The sequence below is a fragment of the Podarcis raffonei genome, chromosome 1, assembly GCF_027172205.1.
Source record: "Podarcis raffonei isolate rPodRaf1 chromosome 1, rPodRaf1.pri, whole genome shotgun sequence".
Lineage (NCBI taxonomy): Eukaryota > Metazoa > Chordata > Lepidosauria > Squamata > Lacertidae > Podarcis > Podarcis raffonei.
Genome location: NC_070602.1, coordinates 27,551,475 through 27,576,685, shown reverse-complemented (window position 1 = coordinate 27,576,685; position 25,211 = coordinate 27,551,475). Strand labels below are relative to the sequence as shown.

Sequence of the window (25,211 nt, the reverse complement as noted above, 5' to 3'; positions counted from 1 at the left end):
AGTTCGCTTGATGCACAACAAAATGCATCTGCAAAAATGGCAGTCATTCCTTGAAATAATTAGCTCAGACTAGACAGGGAGCAAGGACCAGATAGATATGCAGTTCTGTACGTATTTAAAAAAAACTCGACTGCTTTGCATACCTCCTGCAGATGCAGAGACATGTGTCCCAGCTGATCCTGACGTCTTTCAACAAGCTGCCTTTCCGAGCGGATTTCTCGTTCTATCTCCTGAAGCCTCCTCTCCACCTGTTCCGACACCTTCAATGAAAAAGGCGGGTTGGGGAGAAGGAAAATTCTTCTGTTAGCACGGTATTGAAAGTTAAAAAAAAAAACCGCTCGTTTTTCTAGCAAAGTAAATGCAAAGGCCTAAGTACAATTGTGAAGTTCTCCGTTTGTTAGCAATGAAATGCCTATCTGCCTTGTGGTAAAGAAGAGGAAAAACGAAAGGGGGGAGGGCACAGAGACAACGGCGGGGCAAGCTCCACACAGGTTGTCTGTGCCCTCCAACACCACCTCCCTTCACAGGGCCAAGAGAAACACCTGCCCCACGGGAAGGACAAAGAAAGCAAAGCAAGTAAGCAAAGACTACAGGACCGGCTCCAGCTGGACTGTCCCCACCTCCCCAAGCCTTGCACTCCATGCCACTTAGTCTTTTAAAAATGTAAACTGCCTCAGGTACATTGGCAGAAAGATGCTACCGTATATACTCGAATATAAGCCGACCCGAATATAAGCCGAGGAACCTAATTTTACCACACAAAAACTGGGAAAACTTATTGACTCAAGTATAAACCGGTTCACCACACCACAAACCTGGTGGTGGCAGCAGTGGCGGAGGAAGAACAAGCAGCCCGAAAGGCTGCTTTCGGGCTACTCATTCCTCCTCCTCCGCCACAAACAGCGGCTAAGGCGGAGGAGGAAGGAGCAGCCTGAAAGGACCCTCACTCGAGTATAAGCCGAGGGGGGCTTTTTCAGCATCAAAAATGTGCTGAAAAAATCGGCTTATACTCGAGTATATACGGTATATAAATGCAGCAAACAAATTTGGGCTGCCTTGGGGAGTTTGGAGACTGAGCCTGATTGTGCGGTTTGATTCACATGGGACCCCGGCCGAAGGCAGCATTTTCTTCAGAGTCTGTGGCGCAGTGGGTCAGTGCGTCTGGCTGTTAACCAGAAGGTTTGTGGTTCAAGCCCACCCAGAGATGGTTATGGGCAGGATTCATGCATTGCAAGGGGTTGGGCTAGATGACCCCTCAGAGTCCCTTCCAATTCTACATTTCTATGATTCTATAAGTCTTTCTCTCCCTTGCCTAATTTCAGGGCCTTGCCCAGAGCGTTTGGGTGGAGCTGAGACAGGGAGTGCTGCTTAATTCACTTGGGGGCATATCTTGAGCCATGAAGAACTTAAAAAGGATTGCAATCAATCTGCATCTGCTAAAAGCCGAAGTCTCTTCGGTAACAGACTGGGTTCTTTTGACCCGTTGACCACTGCCACACATGAACTTTCCTCCTCGTTACTATGTAGCGCTTTGCATGCGAGTACAAGGTTAATAATAATAATAAATTTTATTTATACCCCACCCTCCCCGGCTCAGGGCGGCTAACACCAGTAAAATTACAGTAAAAACATAATGGGTGGGGGGGACCAATTTAAAATACAGGTTAAAATGCAATTTAAAATGCAGCCTCATTTTAAAAGTAGCCCATAGATCAAAACCGTAAGGGGAGGGAAACATAAGGGTCAGACTGAGTCCAAACCAAAGGCTAGGCGGAACAGCTCTGTCTTGCAGGCCCTGCGGAAAGATGTCAAGAACCGTAGGGCCCTAGTCTCTTGTGACAGAGCGTTCCACCAAGTCGGGGCCAGTACTGAAAAGGCCCTGGCCCTAGTTGAGACCAGTCTAACCACCTAGCAACTTGGGACCTCCAAAATGTTTGAACACAAAAGGCAGGAAAAGAAAGCTTCAGAGGAAGAGGCCATTATCATGTCTGTGTGTGGCATGTCTGCACCCACACGGTACATGTGCAGCATTTGGGTGAAGAGAATCTCAACTTTCTTCTTCTTAGAAGGAAAAAAAAGCAGGAGGAACATTTGATCACAGCCTTGAGCATATAGCCTGGAGAAGCCTCAGAAGCCAGAGTTGGAATGAGCTGGAAATCTGGTCACCAGTGAGGCTCCACTGCCCTGCATAGCTATTTCTCACAACTCAAAAAAGCACAGCTAATTATGACAAAAAAATATGCAGAACTTGTATTAGTCTTAGAATCCAGCAATATACTTCTTACAAATTTTTATCTTGTGGAGCTTAATGCATCCCCAAGTGTTCTCCCATTCAGATCCTGACATGCTTATTTACAACAAGGTTGCAGCGCCATGTGCCTTCAAACACAATGTGTGTGAGTGTGTGTGTGTTGACAAATCCTTGGCCAAGTATGATCACACTGCCACCCTAACAGAGCAAAGAGAGATTCATAGGCGGAAGCAGGTTTCACAAGCCTGCAGGTATTCCAGGATGACAAGACTCACATTTGGACCACATTAGAATGGCAGGATGAGTCTTTTGATATGGATGGAAATGTGCAACCCCATCTAGGGTCACTGGTTGTACACATGTGGAACTGGATCAGAGACAACTTACCATAATGTGAAAATTAGATTTTTGTGAAACCACACTGAAATTCCATATGCCACTGCCAGGATTTTTGTTGTTGTAACTTTGCTAAATGACAAATCAAGAACTGAACTAGAATAGCCTCTGGCCTTAAAATAATAAAAAAATATGACTGAATGAATCAGTAACTGCAGTAATATGATCAGAAGAATTATTTGCTGTAATTATTTCTTTGCTTTACAGGGAAAGAAAACAGGAAAATAATACTTCCCTAGATTGCGGTTTTCATTCTTTCCTTTCCTCATCTATTTGCAGACACTGCCCTCTAGCAGCGAGCAGGGAGTTGAACATTCTATGCAAACATGGGGCTTATTATAGCTTTATGGTAGTTATTGCTTTTTATTGCAGTTTCCATGCTGCAGAACTGTATTCATGGCGTCATAGTACATTTTGCAGCAACATTTATCCATATGATTTGCAAACAATAAATGTTAAGTCATATTTGGAGTTGGCACTACAATCATAACCAACGTCCACAATTATGAAGGTTAGATGTAGTATAGGTTGTGTTTTTCCTTCCAAAATGTCTGCACTTACTGAAACTATACTATAGTTTCCACCGTCTTTAAACTGCTTCTTTACCATTTATACTTGGTTGGAATTGTCGCAACAAAAAGGTCAGCCCTAAATTCATAATTTAACCGAACACACCAATGTCATCTCCTTGGCTTGAGTCTCAAAGTGCCCTTTCGCTCACCAAAAACATCACCTACTCATGGAAGAACAGTTTACAACCTGGAAGAAGGACGATGTGCAAGGAATGACCCCCAAATTCAGCAAAGTCCTTGCCAATGCTCAGACTCTGATGCAAGACTTTGCACAAGCACTTTTTCAAAGAGCAACTAGAGTTTATATTCTGCACACCCTGTATCTTCCTTGTTCACCTTGCTAATCACGTTATAATGCAATTCCTAGTTTAAACGCGTGCAAATGGGAGACTTTTTTTTACAGTGCAGCATCACAGAGCTGACAAAACAGCAGTAATGCTTTTCCCCCTTCTGCTCACGGTTCTTCGGAACCGAACCCATGTTTTTAAAAACACCTAAGATTGTTATATATATATATAGTCCTTTATTTCATTGGCATTCTGTGTTCTTTGCAAAAGCAATCTGAGCTACACTGTTGTGGAAAGCACTCTCCTTGCTTTCTCTTTTAGGGAAAGACATTTAAAAAGTATCAAGAATGGATGATTAATCCATGATTACTGAAGGTTAATTCCCGATTTATTGGAGCCAAATTACTTTTCAAACAACATTAGATGGAAGGTTTTCAAGCAACGCTCCAAAAGAAACCAATCATTACAAGTACTTAAAAAACAGCACGCTAGAGTCAAGGGCAGTTAAAAGTCTAAGCAGCTGTAGCCATGGAACAGAACTTGAGAGAACTGAAATTGCAATCCACAGTATGCAATCAACAGGAACTTCAGTCAAAAGAATAAAAATACATAAACTTCCAACACAGGAATTCCAAGGATGAAACACCAAATAAGGAGGGGCCAGAGGCTGTATTCTAGAAGTATCGGGGAGACAGTTGCCCCAACTCACAACCAGCCCCTTATGCAGGCAATGGCTGCATACAAGGCTAAAGCACAACTACGCATGTCGGACATGAGACAGGTGTTTTCGGGCTTGTGCTGCTCTAGCAAATGCAATCCAACAATAGACGGAATTTTGCTTCTGCAGAACACACGGCAGTAGAATCAGAAAACCCACTTGAGAATGCGCCACTACATCCATTTGCAAGCCAAGGGTTCCTCATTTGTATTTAGGTCACAGGTCCTTACAGTTTGTCCAGCTCTGTTCACAAAGCTCCCTCGAGTTTCAAGAACAGCTTGTTGAGCAGCACAAGTGGATGCTGCCGGAGGTGAGGAGAGTGTCAAGAGTCCTGCTGCACACACATGAAAGGGCTGAAGGGAGGGGGAGCCCAACCAGAGAGGGAAAGACACAGGTTAGCCACCCCTGCTCCATGGCCTGCCCTTTGTCAATAGAGGATCAGGTCTATAAATCTCTGAAATTCCACGCTTCACTGAGACCAGCACAAGATCAGAAGATGGTGGCACCTTTGTTGGTTGCCTACGCTGCACACCTATGGGTTTCGCTCACAGCGAAAGGGGTCTTCACACTGCTTCTTGATGCTTCGCTCCAGAGTCCCAGTCTCTCTTTAAAGCTCAAGAGGGGCCTGGAGCCTAAATCTCAGGTAGAGTACCTAGACTTCACAGTCCAAAGGTCATCTGGGTAGAGTATAAGGACACTTGGACAAAGGACTATACAAAGACACAGCAGAAGCCAAGACTGGCTGCTGAGGCCAAAACAGTCCTCATGGTCATTCCCAAATTCTCACCGTTTTATTCAGCCACAGCAGCAAAAGTAGATTCCCAGAGAGAAGCCAAAAGGCAAAGGCATGCCATGTTCCGCAAAGTGCTGGTGAGAGTCAACTCTCTGAGATGCCTTCATTCCCAACCCAAACAATCAATACTTGTGACTATCTGGAGAAGGGAGCTCGCCCCCACCCCCTTCCCCAACCCATCAGCACTGTTTCAATGACAACTATTAAACTGGTGCTGCTCATGTGCATTTAAGCACCTGTGGGAACCATCCCTGGCACCAGGATGGGGTGTGGAGATGCCAATTCTCCAGCTAATGCTGTAGAAGTTTCCAAAGCTGCTATGTGCAAGCAAAGATCCCATCAGCGCACCTGCACAAAAGCGAATACATGCATAGTTTCTGGGAAAGCTCAATTCATAATATGGGGGCACGTTGCTGGATCATGCACAAGCCTTCGATTTATAATTTCATTAATTGTTCGAAATACCACTTTCTACTAAGTTGGTTTTATAAATTTTATTAACTGGCAGATGCCCCATTGCTCATTCCACTTGTCAGCTCATCCACCAACCCCTTTGCCAACTGCCCTTCCCCCACACCTAGCCAAGCCCCCTTCCCTTTACACCGCACCAAACTCCTCATCTGTCCCTTCACAACTTGCTTGATTGTAAGGAAAAATAAACTGAGACCTTTTTTCTGCACTCCTTGCTGCTCCTTTAAAACCTAACGAAACATGAAAATTCCTCAGCACTAGAAGTTAAACAGGAAAAATATTATGGCTGCATTAAGTCTGCCTCAAAAAGGATATTTTAAAATTCTATCCCATAATATAATTCCTTTTTTTTTTTCAACATCCAAGTTGGAAAGGTATTCTTGTAACGTAATTTTGCTTAAAATTGTGTGACTGGACTCACTTAGAACAAGTTATTGTTGATGCAAAATTCTTTCTTAACATATGATCCAATAACTGCTGCTTTGTCTAAGCTTATGTATGTCACCAAACAACTTTATCAATTTCATCTTTGTCATCTGCAAAAAAAAAATCCATACCTGCTCTCTGCTAAAACAAAATAGTTACAGTGTTTGTGTAAGTTGATTGCAGTTTTATTAATTATCGCAAAATTCAAGGCTGAGAATGGGCATCCTTCCTAGTTTCCTTAGACAAATAAATGGATTTGAAATTCAAGTGCAAATAATGTTGCTCTTTTATTACAAAAGATAATACTAATCTACTACTGTTTTAATTCAATGCAATTTAATTTAAGGCACTTTAATTCAATGCAGACATCTCATATGTGGGGAGAGCAGAGAGCAGAGATCAAAGAACTAAAATAGGGCTAATAACTGCAAATCCTCAGATGCCAGAGTTTTCCAAACAAAATGCTCAGCTTTTGTACAGGGAAACATATATTTCTTCTCAGAAACCCTTCAAAGCCACCCATGTTTCAGGGTGATATATATGCATGATAAAATTCAAATGAGTTTTCAGGATTTGTATCAACACAGTTTGAAGCAGTGCTAACAGCTGTTCTCCCCCCTTTAGGTTTACAAAGTAATCTTAACAAATCACACATTCTATATATATCCAACATCCTTACTGTCCTTTTCATGCATCTGATAAAGAAATGTGTAAGTGTCACAGGCTCTTAGCAGCATAATCAACAAGCCCACACGCCCCTGGAGAGCAGCCATTTTAATAGACATGGCAACAAAAGATACAGAAATCCACTGCAGGACATCTGCTTGGCTTGCAGAAGGTCCCAGGTTCAATCCCCAGCTAAGGCTAAGAATGTTCCCTACCCAAAACCCTAGAGAAACACTGTTAGTCACTGCAGACAATACAGAGATACATGGATAAGTGGTCATAGACTCACTATAAAACAGCTTCCTATTTTCCTAATTATAATAATAAATTGCATTTATCTCTAACAGCACACAAATAGTAAACGGTAAAGGAAAAGGAAAAGCAAGCCGTATGAAGAACGGTTGAAGGAGTTGGGGATGTTTAGCCTGGAAAAGAGGAGACTGAGAGGAGATATGACAGTCATCTTCAAATATCTCAAGGGAAGAGGGAGCGAGCTTGTTTATTCCTGCTCTGGAGGGTAGGACTCGAGGCAATGGCTTCAGGTTACAAGAAAGAAGATTCCAGCTAAGAAGAACTTTGTGACAGTAAGAGCTGTTCAGCAGTGGAACGGACTCCCTCAGGAGGTGGTGGCTTCTCCTTCATTGAAGCTTTTTAAGGAGAGGTTGGATGGCCATCTGTCATGGATGCTTTAGTTGAGATTCCATCAATAAACACACGAGACGTAACCAGCTGTGTTCTTAAATAAATAAGGTATACTATTCATTGTATCAAATTGTAAATTTCAACAGAAGTAACTCATAAAGTTCAACAAACGAACAAAGCAGAAGACCCAGTGGATCAGATCATTCTCTAATCAGTTCATGCATAAGGTCCATCCATGTAATGGTGTCTATTCCACCTGTCTGTTCATAAAGTCCAAACAATCCACATGAAAGGTTGTTAGTTCCACAAAATCCTTTCACAGAGTCTAGACAAGGATTTCCGGAATATTGGGCTTGTTTTGCCATCCTGGGCTTCATCAGTAGTTAAAGCACATGTGTGATATTACAACACAGTGGATTTTACAACATAGTAGCAGCTACTAGAGTGGTACCTCGGGTTAAGTACTTAATTCGTTCTGGAGGTCTGTACTTAACCTGAAACTGTTCTTTTTTTTTTATAATATTTTTATTGAACAATTTTTTTATATAACAGAAACAAAACATACATGAACAAACATTCAACAATAATAAAACATAAAACAAGTAACATTTCATGACCCACTTTCTAAACCTTACTTCCTCGACCTCCTCATACTTCCCGTTTCTGTATTCCAAATTCTTACAGTTATTCAGCGAAATCTTGCCTTATTTTATTATAAATTTATGCTAATCACCCTTATTCTCTTTGTCATAACCATTACTGATAGTAACCATTTATTTTAATCCAACATCATTCTAACTGTCTCCAATTTTATGATATTTCTTTAAATAGTCCTTGAACTTTTTCCATTCTTCTTCCGCCGCTTCTCTTCCCTGGTCTCGGATTCTGCTCGTCATCTCTGCCAAGCTCATATAGTCCATCACCTTCATCTGCCATTCTTCCAGTGTGGGTAGATCCTGTGTCTTCCAGTACTTTGCAATGAGTATTCTGGCTGCTGTTGTAGCATACATAAAGAAGGTTGTGTCTGTCTTTAGCACCCCCTGGCCGACAATACCCAAGAGAAAGGCCTCTGGTTTCTTGGGGAAAGTATATTTAAATACCTTTTTCAGTTCATTATAAATCATTTCCCAGAATGCCTTAATCTTCGGGCATGTCCACCAGAGGTGAAAGAATGTGCCTTCCTTTTCCTTACATTTCCAACATTTATTATCAGGCAAATGGTAGATCTTTGCAAGCTTGACTGGGGTTATGTACCACCTATAAATCATTTTCATTATATTTTCTCTTAAGGCGTTACACGCCGTAAACTTCAACCCGGTGGTCCACAACTTTTCCCAGTCAGCAAACATGATGTTATGACCAATGTCCTGAGCCCATGTGATCATAGTTGATTTAACCGTTTCATCTTGTGTGTTCCATTTCAGCAGCAGATTATACATTTTTGACAAATTCTTAGTACTGGATTCTAACAGTTCAGTCTCTAATTTTGACTTTTCCACCTGGAAGCCTATTTTTCTGTCTAATTTAAACACTTCATTTATTTGGTGGTAATGTAACCAATCTCTCACCTTCCCTTTTAATTTTTCAAAACTCTGCAATCTCAGTTTGTCCCCTTCCTTTTCCAAGATTTCCCAATATCTTGGCCATTTCGACTCCATATTTAGCTTTTTAACTGCCTTAGCTTCCATTGGTGATAACCATCTTGGAGTCTTATTTTCCAGCAAGTCCTTATATCTGACCCAGACATTCAGCAGTGCTTTTCTGACAATATGATTTTTGAAACTTTTATGCGCTTTAACCTTGTCATACCACAAATATGCATGCCACCCAAAAATATTGTTAAATCCTTCCAAGTCCAAAATGTCTGTGTTTTCAAGAAGCAGCCATTCTTTTAGCCAGCAGAAAGCTGCCGCTTCATAGTACAATTTAAAGTCTGGCAGGGCAAACCCCCCTCTTTCCTTTGAATCCGTTAATATCTTAAATTTTATTCTGGGCTTCTTGCCCTGCCAGACAAATTTAGATATATCTTTCTGCCACTTCTTGAAACAGTCCATTTTATCCATTATTTGTAATGCTTGAAACAAAAACAACATTCTTGGCAATACATTCATTTTTATAACTGCAATTCGACCTAACAAGGAAAGCTTCAAGTTTGACCATATTGAAACTGTTCTTAACCTGAAGCAGCACTTTAGCTAATGGGGCCTCCCACTGCCGCTGCGCCGCCGCCACATAATTTCTGTTCTCATCCTGAAGCAAAGTTCTTAACCTGAAGCACTATTTCTGGGTTAGCGGAGTGTGTAACTTGAAGCGAATGTAACCCGAGGGACCACTGTACTGTGAAAGGATTTGACTAGAACTGACTTGAGAATTATCTGATCCACTGGGTCTTCTGCTTTGTTCGTTTGTTGAACTTTATGAGTTACTTCTGTTGAAATTTACAATTTGATACAATGACTAATATACCTTATTTATTTAAGAACACAGCCGGTTATGTCTCGTGTGTTTATTGATGATGCGTTACATGACCATAGGTTTATTTGTTGTTGTTTTGTTAGTTGAGATTCCTACATTGCAGGGGGTTGGACTAGATGACCCTTGGGATCCCTTCCAACTCTACATTTCTATGATTCTATGAAATGGGACCTGCAAGAAAATGTTGGCATGTAGACTGACCGTGTTTGGGGTTTCAGCCACCTAGGCCCTCTTTCTGGACAGTCCATTCTCCCCTCCACTGTTTTTTGCTCTCCCCACCCCAGCTTCCCAACAAACACTCAGCATCCTGTAGTCGCTAAGCATGTTTCATTCTCATTGGGCTCTTTTCAGTCCTCCCTCTGCTTAGTTTCTTTCCACAAAAATAAAGGTTTTTATGCACTTCTGCAAAGCCTGAGGGCTGCCCCCTGCCCCCGCCCTGCACAAGCTTGCCAATGATTCCCCCGCTCTGCATGGATCCTCTGGCATGCGTAGACAAAATCGGCCAACTTCATCAAGAATAATTAATCACTGTAACGTAACAAGTACAAACAAACAAACAGAGCTGTGTGCCACAAAATTGTTCTTTGTTCTTTTTGCCTTGGCAGCTCCAGATCAGTTTTAATTACTATGTTGACAGTACTTGCCTGCATGCTAACATCATACTGCATTGTACTGTAAATTTGTAGAAATAATGAAGACTTCTAGTTGGCACAAGTGTCCCTCATCTCAGCACTTTCCGAAACTTCCTGAATATCTTCTTCGGAAATGGAATAAGCCTTCTGCTAGAAATTATTGCAAATGATATTTAAAAAAAAAAAAAAAAATCTGTGGAAGGCAAGAGGCTGGGTTTGGGGGCAGAGACGTTTATTTTTAAAAGATACATTTAGGGACACAGAAGTTGCCTGACACAGAATGAGACCATTTGGTCCATCCATCTCTGTCTCTTATCTACAGAGGCCTCTCCCATCACTAACTGAAGATGCCAGGGACTGAAGCTTAGGAAATTTTGTATGCAAAGGACGTGCTCTACCAGTAAGAGGGCCAGCCAGATGCCTCAGTAGGAAACTCATAAGATAGACATGAGCACAGCACTCACCCACTTCTGATCCCCACCAAGCAGCATTCAGAGGCCTACTACCTCCAATAGCAGACATCCATAAGGCTGAGGCCTGCTCAGTTAAAGACTTTTTTTGTTAAAAACAAACAAACCAACAACTACTGCCTCACCTGTATCACACGCAAACACACATTTTCACAGCTCCCTTTGACTTATGTAACTCTTTTATTATTATTTGCAAAGCCAACAGGGAATGATAACGTTGTGAGGTTTTGATGTCAGTATTTAATTTTACACACAGCGGTTCCCCCATTACACAAGTAATAATCTGAAGACATGTCACTCCATGATGTTTTCTCATTTGCAGATTGTGCTGCAATGCGGGGGGTTGAGTTTAACCCTGAGGCTTGTCTTTCAATGCAACTCTCAAAAACTCAGCCTTTCCGACTGAGATTTGTTTTGATTTTAGGGCTTCTGAACAATGAAAAGCAAGCTTTTAAATGTCTTCTTTTTTTTAGATTGCATTTTGATTATCTTTATTCCATAGATCCACATAATTTTAAAAAGCGCATACTGATATCACAGCGGAAATGTTCTATGGGCCAGAATGGGTGGCCACTACTATTTGGGTTAAATAAATGAATTAGGGTTGTAGTTATGGGTTGTTTTTATAGCCTTTCGGTCCATCTGATGTCAGGAGTAGGTCACATGAGCTGGAAAAAATTAATTTTGAGATTTTATTTTTGGACAATAGTCCAGAGAAGCCAAAATATAGCCTGTCTTCTGTTTAACACACTAAATTTTTCATCATATAGCCCCCTATCTGACACTGAGCAGCAATTGAGGTAACATTCCATATACAGCGGTACCTCGGTTTACAAAAAGTCCCGTTTACGAACTATTCGGTTTACGAACTCCGCAAAACCAGAAGTAGTGTTCCGGTTTGCAAACTTTACTTCGGTCTACGAACGGAAGCCAGACGGTGAAAGGGCACCAGCGGTGGGAGGCATCATTAGGGAATGCGCACCTCGGTTTAAGAACAGATTTGGTTTAAGAATGGACTTCAGGAACGGATTAAGTTCGTAAACTGAGATACCACTGTATAAAATACTCTCTTACCTCACCCCACTTAATCTGTCAACATATATCCTTCCAGATCTTTACAAAAGGGTAGAGGTATCACCTTGAAGGATTAAATTAGGCACTGTCTTTGTTTACAGCCTATGACTGTGGTAAAATTTCTAGACATGATTGTTGTCAGTAATAAGTCATTTCCTCTGGGAAAAAAAACACCTTCAGCATTTAAAGATAAACAGGCAAAAACATGTAATACTCAAGTGTGAGCAACAAACTGAGTAAAACAATTTGACAGATGCAACGGATTCTATGTGCAATAAAAAGCCAAGGGGATGAAAATGAAAGAGTGCTTTGATTCCATGACAACACTTTTTATTAAGTTGGTATGTTGTTGTCAAAACGTCCTCCACAAATCCTCAAGAATAGGGAAAGCTGAAGTATGTTTTCCCAAATATTTTAACTAAGGATAAAAGTTGTCATCGCTATCTTCTTCAAGGACAAATCCACAGCCGTCCTTGTTAGTTTGGTTGTCGCAATGTTGCATGTTACATATTGCTGCCCATGTCAAACCATTCTTTACTGAGGTACATCTGAGCACTGCGTAAGATTGCTTATAACCAGCAGGAGAGTTGTATAGTGGGTCACCACAAATAAATATATCCAAGACTTATTGTTGGGTAGGAGGCTGGGGTTTAAGCCTCCATTGGCTGCATGCTCTCCTCTCAGGAGGGAACAGGATCGCGCAGCCAAGGCAGCAGGATTTAATCCCCGCTCATCCGCTGTCTCTCCTCCTGTGAGCCCTTTGCAAGCAAGGAGCATCCATCGGGGCATTGTTTAATACTGCTACAGTAAAACATGTCATTTGTCCCTCAGGGGGGAAAGTCCATTCTGTTGAATTTGAGCGGCTGACCAGGAGAAGCTGAAAGACTTAAGGCCGTCAGGGACATTAGAAAGCGCTCCCACTCTCGTGCTAATAGCGCCAGTACTATTGCTGAAAACATGGGCCTCTGAGCAAGAGGGCATCACATCAAGAAAGAAAGCAACAAAATAAACAGGAGAGGAGGAGTCCATCATTCAAAACATAGGAAGCTGCTTTACATGGAGTCAAACCATTATGTACACCTAGCTCAATGTTATCTACACGGCCTGGCAGCAGCTCTCAGGAGTTTCAGACAGGGGACATTCCCTGTGGGTGCCAGGGACTGAACCCGGAACCTTCTGCAGATGCCCTGCTAGTGAGCTACGGTCCTCCCAAATATACTAATACAGTGGTACCTCAGGTTAAGTACTTAATTCGTGCCGGAAGTGCGTACTTAACCTGAAACTGTTCTTAACCTGAAGCACCACTTTAGCTAATGGGGCCTCCGGCTGCCGCTGCGCCGCCGCTGCACAATTTCTGTTCTCATCCTGAAGCGAAGTTCTTAACCTGAAGCACTATTTTTGGGTTAGCGGAGTCCGTAACCTGAAGCGTATGTAACCTGAAGCGTATGTAACCTGAGGTACCACTGTATCCCTGGAAAGGGTTATCCCAATGTGAAGGGCTGCTACTATTATCCACTTTCTTCAACAGTCCATGAGCCAAGCACCAGTTGCGCAGGAGATTAATGTTTTGACTGACCCAGTTTAGACAATCCAAACTTGACAGTCTTAATATTATATACAGAAGAGAAGAGGGCAAGCAAGTTAACAAGCTCAGACTTTGCCTGGCTCTAGGGGTGCTTTAACATGCCATCATTTGCAATACGGTTTACAAACTGCACAGAGTATTGCAAAGCAGCCCTACAAGAAGCCACCTCCATCCCACCCCACAACAAAATGCCAATTTTTCAAGGCACTCACCGTATCCTGTCTTTGGGATTCGTTCAATTTGTCAGACAAGTCTTCCAACATCCTTTTTGTTTCTGCATCAGTTCTTCGTGCAAAAGGAAGCATGAAAACAAAACAAAAACCATTTCTAAATATATCGTGCGAATGATTCTATTAACATTACTGTTAAAGTGTCATTACTTCAGGACACAGCCCTTCTGGCTAGAAGAAACTCTCGCATAGCCAATTTCCAGTAGGGCAACACAACTAAGTTATAAACAAAGAAACGGGGCATGGCTTTATTCAGTACTACTAGCCATGAACTTATTTTCCAGCAAACAAAAGACAGTTGCCTTTTTTTTAAGTCAACAAAACATTGCAGAACTAAATTTATTAATGTTATGCAGACACCATTACCCTTAATAGGGAGAGTCTATTTGCTAGGGGGGAGCAGGGCGGGGCACACAGGTGAGCCAACAAGTCTGATGTTCTCCTGTCAGACATCTTGCTTGAATAGAAGCCGATGAACATAGAGCCAAGTGTGCATAATTCTGATCTGAAAAATCTGATCTGCAGTTCCGAGGTTTCCTGCCATCTAGACTAAGCCCAGTTTGAATGTGACATGCAACATGGGAACATGAGGCATGTTGGCAAATCCCACTCCCCACACTGTGCCTATAAAACGTAACATCTGCATAACACCTGTCACTATAGCATATGCACCCCCCTAAACAAACAGAGTTCTGTTCTATTTTGTTGCCTGCTGAGTTTTTTTAGATTACCACTTTTTGTGTAAAGAGAAAGGAGAAACTCACAGCTGGCAACACAGAGTGAAGTAATGCCCTATTTTTTTTTTATTTCCCCAAATTAGAAAGTAAGCCCCTATTCAAAAGTGAATTTCAGGTAATAAGGTGGGCACAACCCCACTCTGTATATGCTCTCCCCACAAGGACAATGTCTGCATAGGGTACCTGTCATTCTTTGCATGCCGAAGCTGACAACCCCTTGTAATCATGGCAAAGTGAGTTCTTAAACTGCAATTCCTACATGATAAGTGTTCACACTTTTTCCTACATGATAAAAATGTTTCATGCAAAGGAGTCCTAGAACTGGATTCTCAAATCAACTAGTTATTACCCAACAAGCACCACTCAGTGAATTCACCAAGCAGTGAAAATCTACTAGGAATCTGTAGTCTGGAGGAGAGCCAGTGCTCTGAGTGGAAAGTCTATTTTCTACATTATTTTGTCAAGCAAAGTCACACTCTGTCCATACCGATTTCTTCTTGAAAGCTCTCTGTTGAGGTCGTCTCCCAAACGAACTTGTTCACTGCTAAGATCTCTGAGTGACTGGTGTAAAGAGTGCAGCTGCAGTAGGAAAGAACAGAGTTTAAAACCATGGATTTAGATAGGTTTCTATGCCTCAAAACCATTGCACACACACACATAGACATGAGACATATGTGCAAACTACTTTTACAGCGGTCTGGTTCACACGTCATGGTAAGCCAAACTATGGTTTACTGGGACTGCACAAATGTGCTTGGTGCTTATTACCTTCTGTTAAGGATGACTACCTACCTGATCTGGATTATCTCCACGGTCAACAAATCGGACAGCAGACCTAGACCGCCGCCGCCGCGTACCCAGGGTGTCGCTATAATCTCTGAGGGGAGAGGTAGGCTGGAAATGACGACCTTCTTCACAAGATAAAAGAAAGGCAAATTAGCATAACCTTCTTAAGAAATATGCATAAACAGTTTACATTGTGATAGAAGATTCACATAACTATATTTTAAGTGAACTCAAGCAGTCCACCTCCCCACACTCATGCATACATGACACCTTTCAGCCTGTTCTTGTTTAGTCGTTTAGTCATGTCCAACTCTTTGTGACCCCATGGAGCACACCAGGCACTCCTGTCTTCCACTGCCTCCCGCAGCTTTGTCAATGTTGGTAGCTTCGAGAACACTGTCCAACCATCTCGTCTACTGTCGTCCCCTTCTCCTTGTGCCCTCAATCTTTCCCAACAACAGGGTCTTTTCCAGGGAGTCTTCTCTTCTCATGAGGTGGCCAAAGTACTGGGGCCTCTGCTTCAGGATCAGACAGTTCAGCCTACTAGCTTATTAAGTTACTGAACAGCATTTTTAAAAATCAAGTGTTTGGATACACCAGAGCTAAATGAAACATACCTGGGGCACCACCATCCAGGTCACTTGGATATAAGCTTGAAAGAGATGCACTTCTTACTCCAGAATTTCTCAATAACCGTTGGCTCCTTAGTTGACCTATGGACTGCTCCAGTGTTTCTTTAAGCTGCATTAAAATGACGACTTATTAGGTGGGGACAGCAAGAGACTTTGTATGCGAACCGATACAATAACTAGCTGAATAGCTATCTGACACCTGTGGGGTTGGGGGGAAAAGCATGCAGTTGTGGCCACACATGACAACAAACACACATTGGCATAACACATTCTTAGCATAACAGAGTATCACCATGGGAGAGGTGTTTCTGAAATGTTCAAGTCCTATCTGGAAGAGTTGTCCCCTGTACAGAGAAGGATATGCCCCATGAACATTTGAATTTGCTCCAAATGCTGAATGAGACATGTAATTCATATACTTTTCATCTGCTTTCATGAGCTCACATTAGCAGCACTGTTAGTTTTTAACTCGGTTGCAACAAGATGTTGAGTTGTTATGTTTATTAGATCTACAGTAGCTAGGAGAGAATGTTCTAGACACAAAGGTAGGTTTGTGATTTGGTGTACCAAGGCCATTTTTTTGAGATGAGTTTCTTTCTAAGAAACAAAATACAGTGGTACCTCGGGTTACATACGCTTCAGGTTACAGACTCTGCTAACCCAGAAATAGTGCTTCAGGTTAAGAACTTTGCTTTAGGATAAGAACAGAAATCGTGAAGCAGAGGCACAGCGGCAGCAGGAGGCGCCATTAGCTAAAGTGGTGCTTCAGGTTAAGAACAGTTTCAGGTTAAGAACGGACCTCTGGAACGAATTAAGTACTTAACCCGAGGTACCATTGTACAAGCAAACAAGGCAAAAATACTTTAATGATATATTTTAAATTGTTGCAACCTGCCCTGGGACCTTACAGTGAAGGACAGGTAAAAAAATTGAATTGTTAATTAACTACATTAGGGCAGGAAGGATCCCTGTATGGCAGGGATAGGGAAGCTGTTTCCTCCCAAGGGCCACATTCCCTTCTTAGCAAACTTCTGAGGGCCACATGCCAGCAGTAGGCAGGTCCAGAGGAAAAAGCAGGCAGAGCAACATATTCAAAATTTCCCTGGGAAAAGAAGGTTGGTTTCTACACACACTCAGGCACTCCTTTTTCTCCTCCAAGCAGACAAGCAAGAGGCATTCTCGGAGTTCAACAATACATTCCAGCCAGGCAAAAACACCTGGAGGTCTGAAGCAGGGGAAGTGAGCAGTTCGGCCTGAGGAGAGCTCCAAGGACTAGAAGAATAAGAAGAGTTTGGATTTGATATCCCACTTTATCACTACCGGAAGGAGTCTCAAAGCGGCTAACAATCTCCTTTCTCTTCCTCCCACACAACAAACACTCTGTGAGGTGAGTGGGGCTGAGAGACTTCAAAAAAGTGTGACTAGCCCAAGGTCACCCAGCAGCTGCATGTGGAGGAGCGGAGACATGAACCCGGTTCACCAGATTATGAGACTACCGCTCTTAACCACTACACCACACTGGCTCTCTCACTGACTAGCTGGAGAAACTCACAAGGCCTGAGGTTTCCCACACTTTCTGTGCAGTCTGATGGAACCTTGCTGAACACAAGGTGGGGATGAAAGAAATGCTCTAGTTGCAGCATAGCAGGGTTCAGGTGGAAAGAAAAGGTTGTGTGCTGTCAGAAACATTGTAAAGAACAGCATTTCTCGGCTTGGAACGGAAGAAGGCAAAAAGAAAACAAGTCTGCCACGCGGTCTGGCAGACCACAGCCTTTCTCCACCACCCACACCTAAGAGTGAAGCAGAGCAAAGTTGGCTACAGTTCCAGTCCACCATCACAAGATACTGGGGAGCGAATAGGAAAATACATCCAGCAAAATGTTTAGGGGCATAAGCTGGTGAGTTTAGATTTTACCAACAGCAGCTCACATTTGCAATTGCTTCTGCCTGTTCATTGTTGTATTCTCGATACTGGCCCAGCATCTGGTCCACATGTTTCAGGTTCCGATTGGTATCCTTAAGATAAACATGGGAAAAGAAAACATCATTAAAAGAAAAACCTCAACCACAAACACAAACACCCTGTAAACCTTCTCCTACTCTGCTTAATGCCAAATCAGGCACCTCAGTGTTTGAAAATGCTGAACAGAGGCTTCATATCCAAACATGCACACAGGCGACAGCGTGAAGACAGCTCTTATTGAGGATGGATGTGGATAATGTGCACTCCAGATGAAAGAGCACATGCAATTCCTGAAGCAGGTTTCTGATCCAACAATCATGGCTAAGGACAAGTTCGCATTATGATACCATATATACATATGGTGTGTGTGTGTATTCAAAGCTGAACAAAAGTGAACATTCCATCAGCACAAGGATTTCTCCTTGCTACCTAGCATAGCAGAGTCTTCTCCCTCTTCTTCCCTCCACATGCCCCATAAATCTGTTCTAGGGTTCCCACCACAGCAGACTTAGGGGTGGTGCAGGGAACATGCAGCGGGAGCGGGGAAGGCCTGTCACACTAGCACAAGATTTCGTTGACTATCACCCATATTTTTAAAAAAGTGGGGGAGAAAGTCACAGTGCTCACAAGGCACTATGTGTAGAATATTAGGAACAGCACCACTTCATCTCAAAATTATTAATATAAAGAGAAGGTCAGCTAAGGACTGGTGCAGAAATATGCTATAGTATCAATAGCCTTACTCGCTGATTCTATGCATATATATTTTTTCTCAGATATTTTTCTGATGTCAATGGAACTTATTAGCAGGTAACTGTGCTTCTGGACTATAGCCCAGATGATTTTGTGCCAATGCAACACGGCATTTAAACAGCCAGCAGAAATAACTGCAGTAATTTCTCTGATTTATTCCAAAACATGCTCCAAACTTTTTAAAGTGTCTAGCAATATTTCTCACAGATACAGCACCGCAAGACATGTGACACAGTGGATGGACCTGAAGCCCTTTCTTTTCTTTGCGCAAGAAACATAAAAACATGCTTTGAAAAATGTAGTGCTGTTAGCAACCTGTAATGTGCTTGCTAAAGTATGGATCTTCTCTGTAACATCTTCAGCACCACCGTGATTTCGGACTCTGGTTGCCCTTATAGGACCACGCCTCCCAATTCTACGATGGAAGCTGTCAGATTCGCTGGATGAATCGGCCATTGGTATCTTCAGAAACAAAGCAACAAAGGAATTTATTTCAATTACTTATTAGCTACTTTTCAGAACCAAGTAAGAAATAAAACAGTAGAACCATTTGTAGAGTATGGAGGACTAAACAAATAACAGGCATATGAAATGTTCCACAATATCATACTCTGGCATTATACCAAAAAAAACAAAAGCCTAGATGAGGATAAGCAGATTGGGGATGGCTTGACTTCCACTGGCTCCCAATAAATTCTATGGAACAAAGTAAACAGTAAACTTTAACCCAAGACAAGAGTTGAGAAGGAGCAAGGTATGACCTTCTATCAAACATAATACACACACGCTGAGGCCCCTACAATATTTTTGTTCCTGTGTTTTAAGTTTACATGCCACTTTTCTACTTTCACAATTTTCAAAGCAACTGACAGCATAAGACAATGAAATCCACCCAACCAATAAGCATCTGTAAAAAGTGAATACTTATTCCTAAAACAGAAAAAAGATGGAGGCTGATATAAGCAGAACAGTAAAGAAGCAGTCGACCTCTTCTACCCCGTACAGTATTCACGAAAACCCTTTTGGATAAAAATGTTTCACCCTGGCACCTCCCTAACGCTTTCTGGGAAGAAGAATCTCTTCCCAGTTACCATTCTCCAAAGCCCTGAAGGTAGGAGCATCTGAAGAAGCACCTTCACCTCCTTATCTCACCCTGCAGGTGTGTAGATCTCTATAAAAATGATGTAACCATATGGGTGATAGCAAGAGAACAATCAATCCTTACACATTTGTGTTGGGAACTCTGGTACTATCCTAATTTCTGCTCCTGATCTGTCATGATATGAACTCGATCAGATTGCTTTGCTCTCTTCCTGAAAATCTCTGGTAGCATGTAGGATTCATCTCTATCCATTGTGTATTTTTTATGGCAAAGGAGGAAAGCTCTCACTTACGGCTTCCAGACTTTCCTCCGGGACAGTTTTCTGCTTCTTCTTATTTGATTTTACCTTTGCCAAATTCAGAACTTAAAACAACTGCCCTGGCATGAATGCTGAACTTAAAACCATTGCCCTGATATGAAACCAGTCTGCGCAACATGCTTAAGATCATGTGCTGTGACATTATTATGGTGCAGCCAGACGCAAAGCCAGTCCCAAGTATTTTCTCACTGGCACAACCAACCTTGCAGCTGTGCCATATATTCAAGCTTCTATAAACTGCTATTTTTAGTACAGCAATCCCAACAGCAAAAGCTCAGTTCTAAAGAGAATCCACTTTCTTACAGAGCGAAAAGAAAGGCTCATTTAATAGTCACTGCCAAGGGCAGCACTGAAAAGAGAAGAAGGACAAAGTAGCTGGCTGAATGGGATACATTCATCCCAAAATTAAGTCAATTTTCTACTATGTATTTATATGAATCTTATACATACCTCAGTAAGTTACTAAGTAGAAACCATTTTTATGGCTTAATATTTGCAAAAAGCAACTCTTGCATCCTAATAGATCCATGGATCCTTAGCATTCTTAGCACAGACTATTTCCAAAAGTCCTCAAAAGCTCACAAGCTAATTTTAGTTAGCAGATCTTTGAAAGATGAATGACCTAAGGCAACATCTTTCAGAGATCTGCTAAAAACTGATAACACAGCGATAGAAATTGTATGCAAGGAGTTAGGAATCTTCTACATTAGTTGTACTTTTGTGGTGGTAAACCCAACCACTTTAAAGTTTTCTTTTACTGCTCCTCTTGTTTTAAGACAAACTGTGTTTTGAACAGTTTGGGGGGAAGTCTTTTTTAAAACAGTGCTTGCCTCATTCCCCAAACATGCACACATATGCAGTAATTATTTAAAGGAATTTCTAGGTTGCTTAATATTTTTTTAAATCCCTGAGTGGTATACAAAACTAGCATTAAAAAAAACAGTATAATAAAAAAGTAAAACAGCATCATAAAACAAGAACAAGTTCCTCCCAGGCAAAAGAACACTGGTTGCTCTGATCAGCCGTTTTCTAACTTATCTCATTAAGAAACACTTTTCACATTGACACAGCTATGAAAATCGATCACAGAACCTCTGCACACCGAACCCTTTCAGTTTCCAGAACCCATCTTTAGCACAACCATCCACTTGGAAACCTTTTTCTTAATGTTAAACATATTTTTGTATAGTGGTAGTGCTGCTGTTGTGACCCACCTTAGATCAGGCTCTTAGATCAGCTGAAGACCTTAGAACTGTGGGCATGCTCTGCTCACATGCTGTTGCTTCCTTGGTTAGCTGTTTCAATCTTAAGGTGTCATGTGAACATCTAAAACACACCCAACCATCCTCACACTTGTAAATTCAGGGGAAGATCAGTACTGAAGCAGGAAAGCTATAGTTTTGGAAATACCATTACTGAACTTCGCACTGAGGGACCTCTGGTAAAGCTTTCAAGGAGCTCCACAATTCTGCAGACACAGTATCTGCCCTGATCAAGCTATACTGAGCTACATACATATCAGAATAAAGAAAGCAGGGCTTATATCAGAAACACGGCACATATTTTTCAGCCTGTTGCCTGAGGAACAGTGCTGAAACAGTTGAATAAGCCACAACTTCTCTACCCTGAAATTAACAGGAAAAGGAAGCTGAGTCAAAAAGAGATCTTGGTGACAATTGTGACATTTTAGCTTTTGCTTAACGCACTCTGAATTAAGTCAATGTAGTTGAACAGAACAGAACCATTGAAAAAATAGGGAGAAAGGAAAAAGAGATCAGAGTTTTTGACAACAGCACAGCATGGCAACCTGTTTGTAGTCCATATTGCACTACGTTGCGATTAAATTACAAGCAGCTCAAAAATGTTAAGCCCAACCTAGAAACTTTCTATGTAGCCACAGAGGAACCGCTGAAAAGGGATGTGATGAAACAACTTGAATACTATTCTTAGCCTTTCATACAGACAGGGAACATTGTCCAGTATCGGAAATCTGCCATTTCGTTGATCAAGCCTTATTTTATTCTACTTCATGTGAAATATAGGGTTTTCCCTTCTTACCATAGCTGTAAAGCTTGCCTCAATTCAAGGGCAATTATCTACACACTTCATGTTTTTAACTTTCTTGTAAAGGCAGAGACCTGTTCCTCACAAACATTACAGACTTCCATATGGGGAGAGGATGTGCTACAGACAGGTGACAGGGAAGCACAGCAACTACCACAGAGAGCTACTACACAATCCCACCCCAGCATCACCCCAACATCATATTGCAAACATCATATTTCACACCATGCTGAATGTGTGTGTATTTGAATGAAAGTGCATTGTACAAACCGCTTAAATTGCTCTTCAGGTTTGAAATCCCTATTTCCCAATCCCTATGCCTCCTTGAAACACAAGCCAGAGAAAAATAATTGGCCATTGTCATCTCAAGTTGCTAAACCTCAGATGCACAGCACCAAGCTGCAAGTCCCACTGCCTTCACTTGGGCATATTCCTAACTATGAGCACACAGAATTGCAGCCCTCCCTGGAAACAGACCTTAACTGGGCTTACTAGTACTGTAGGTGAAAGTGGTAGTACGGCATCCCCTTTGCACACAGAAGGTCCCAGGTTCAATTCCTGACATCTCTGAACAGGGCTGGGAGAAAATGAAATCCCAGAGAGACACCACAGAGCAGAAAATACTGAACTAGATGACTGGTCAGCGCCGCCCCCCCAAAAGTACTTAGTTAGGATCGGCCTGTTCCCACATTCCATCAGGCCTATGGGTCAAGGCTATAAGGCCTGGGGTGAGGGAGAAAACAGACTTCATGCCAAAAGAAGCAAAAAATGTTAAAACAGCACCACACTGCTGTGCTGCAATGACTAATAATATAATAATAACAATGATTTATTATTTATACCCCACCCACCTGGCTGGGGTTCCCCAGATACTCTGGGTGGCTCCCAACATAATATTAAAAATGTGACAAAACATCAAACACTAAAAACTTCCCTAAACAGGGTTGCCTTCAGATATCTTCTAAAAGTCAGATACTTGTTTATTTCCTGGACGTCTGATGGGAGGGCATTCCTCAGGGCGGATGCCACCACCGAAAATGCCCTCTGCCTGGTTCCCTGTAATCTCACTTCTTGAAGTGAGGGAACCCCCAGCAGCCCCTCGGAGCTGGACTTCAGTGTCCAGGCTGAACGATGGAGGTGGAGACACTTCTTCAGGTATTATTATTATTATTTATTTATACCCTGCCCATCTGGCTGGGCCTCCCCAGCCACTCTGGGCGGCTTCCAAAAAAATATTAAAATACTGTAATACATCAAACATTAAAAGCTTCCCTAAACAGGGCTGCCTTCAGATGTCTTCTACAAGTCTGGTAGTTGTTGTTCTCCTTGACATCTGGTGGGAGGGCGTTCCACAGGCAGGGCGCCACTACCGAGAAGGCCCTCTGCCTGGTTCCCTGTAACTTTGCTTCTTGCAGTAAGGGGAACCGCCAGAAGGCCCTCGGTGCTGGACCTCAGTGTCCGGGTAGAATGATGGGGGTGGAGATGCTCCTTCAGATATACCGGACCAAGGCCGTTTAGGGCTTTAAAGGTCAGCACCAACACTTTGAATTGTGCTCAGAAACGTACTGGGAGCCAATGTAGGTGTTTCAAGATTGATGTCATGTGGTCTCGGCGGCCGCTCCCAGTCACCAGTCTAGCTGCCGCATTCTGGATTAGTTGTAGTTTCCGGGTCACCTTCAAAGGTAGCCCCACGTAGAGCACATTGCAGTAGTCCAAGCGGGAGATAACCAGAGCATGCACCACTCTGGTGAGACAGTCTGTGGGAAGGGAGGGTCTCAGCCTGCGCACCAGATGCAGCTGGTAGACAGCTGCCCTAAGAAAAGGGATTCCTTTCTTCCTTTTGCCCAGAATAGGATATTGCCGAGCTTGGAAGACACAGAGGACTAGAAACTTAACCGCAGCTGTCACTTTCAGTTGACTTTTGAGCCACTTCAAATGGCAGGCAATGCTTATTTTTCATGCACTTTTCGAAAGTGGCACAATAGTCGTTAACAGGAGAGGCCCCCCTGGAACTTTTCAGCCACCCCTAGACCTGCACCCCACTGTCACCATGGGCAGCCAGGCACTGGATCCCACCCCGCATCGGCCCAAGGAGATCCCACCCCCGGTTTCCCAGCACCCCACACCCGCCCAGACCGATCTCTCTCACCGGGCTCCCGTTCTTCGGTCCTGGGATCAGCCCTCCCGCCCTGCGTCCCGTCTCAGGGCCGAGGCATGGCTCTCGGACGCCTCCAGCTCCAACCGCCCGGCACCCGGCCGGCTCCTCCACCCACCCCGCCGCTATGGCAACTTGAACTAGCCGCCCTGCCACCGGGCGAAGAGCGGCCTCTCAGGGCGCCAGGGCCCCCGCGGCGCTCGGCATTATGGGGGTCGTAGTTCGCAGCGCCGCCGGCCGCCTCGGCAGTGGAGGGAAGAAGAGACTACGCTTCCCATGATGCCCCGCGCCGGAGTTTCTCCTGGGAACGGCCCGTAGCGCTCCACGCCCGCGACCAGGGAAACCAGCGTAGCCGCGCGGCGGCGGCGGCGGTGCGAGGGCAGGCCGCGCCCACTTCTTAAAGGAGCAAGCGCTCAAATTCCGAACAAGCATTTTATTGTTGCTCGCCACCCTAAGCTCTGGAGCAGTTAAAGATTCCAGGGGTGTTGGTTTCGTGGAATGAGGGACAGCAGAGACTGTGGTGACTTTAGGATATATGGTTTATTGGCACCTATACACGACCGGAGCCTATGATGGAGGAGCTCACAGCACCAATACTCCAGAAGGGCTTTCTTCTCCCATTGCCACAGCTTTGGGTTCAAGCAAAAATCTAGAATGGCTCTCACTCTGCTTCTCTGCCTGCTTCTAGCCCCACCACACACTTGCCCTGGCCTTTGACTTTCTCAAAGGCCCACCCATTTGCCCTCTGGCACAAAGCAACTTCCTTTCTTATACTAGCCACCCATGCATTATAGCTCTTGCCTGGCTAATTCAACAATGGGATCCGCCATTAGATTTTAACCCTTGCTGCATCCAGGAATTAGAAGGGACGCGGGAATCTTATAGCCTAATCTCTCTCCCCCAAACTCACAACAATATAAAGACTGTAGTGCAGCAACATTATAACAACACAAATTCATTGCTGTGTAGTGGAAGTGGCCTCTTGTGAAGTTGGCATTCCGCCTGCTCCTGA

General features: G+C 43.1%; 1 protein-coding gene across 5 annotated transcripts in view; it reads right to left on the bottom strand.

Moving 5' to 3' along the window:
• Positions 1 to 24,414, bottom strand: part of CEP128 (centrosomal protein 128) — a 186,678-nt gene extending 162,264 nt beyond the window's left edge. For 3 of the 5 annotated variants that reach the window (XM_053377836.1, XM_053377845.1, XM_053377853.1), the window contains exons 1-8: positions 24,194 to 24,413; positions 18,875 to 19,021; positions 17,773 to 17,859; positions 15,829 to 15,952; positions 15,218 to 15,336; positions 14,913 to 15,004; positions 13,671 to 13,743; positions 144 to 260 (exon numbers count right to left, since the gene is read on the bottom strand). In XM_053377836.1, coding sequence (XP_053233811.1) covers positions 144 to 260; positions 13,671 to 13,743; positions 14,913 to 15,004; positions 15,218 to 15,336; positions 15,829 to 15,952; positions 17,773 to 17,859; positions 18,875 to 19,015 — 753 coding nt within the window. In that variant the 5' untranslated portion in view covers positions 19,016 to 19,021; positions 24,194 to 24,413. Of the gene's footprint in view, positions 1 to 143; positions 261 to 13,670; positions 13,744 to 14,912; positions 15,005 to 15,217; positions 15,337 to 15,828; positions 15,953 to 17,772; positions 17,860 to 18,874; positions 19,022 to 24,193 lie in introns of all 5 variants that reach the window. The other 2 variants (XM_053377864.1, XM_053377872.1) reach the window with 1 other exon arrangement.
• Between the last annotated feature and the right edge of the window lie 797 nt (positions 24,415 to 25,211).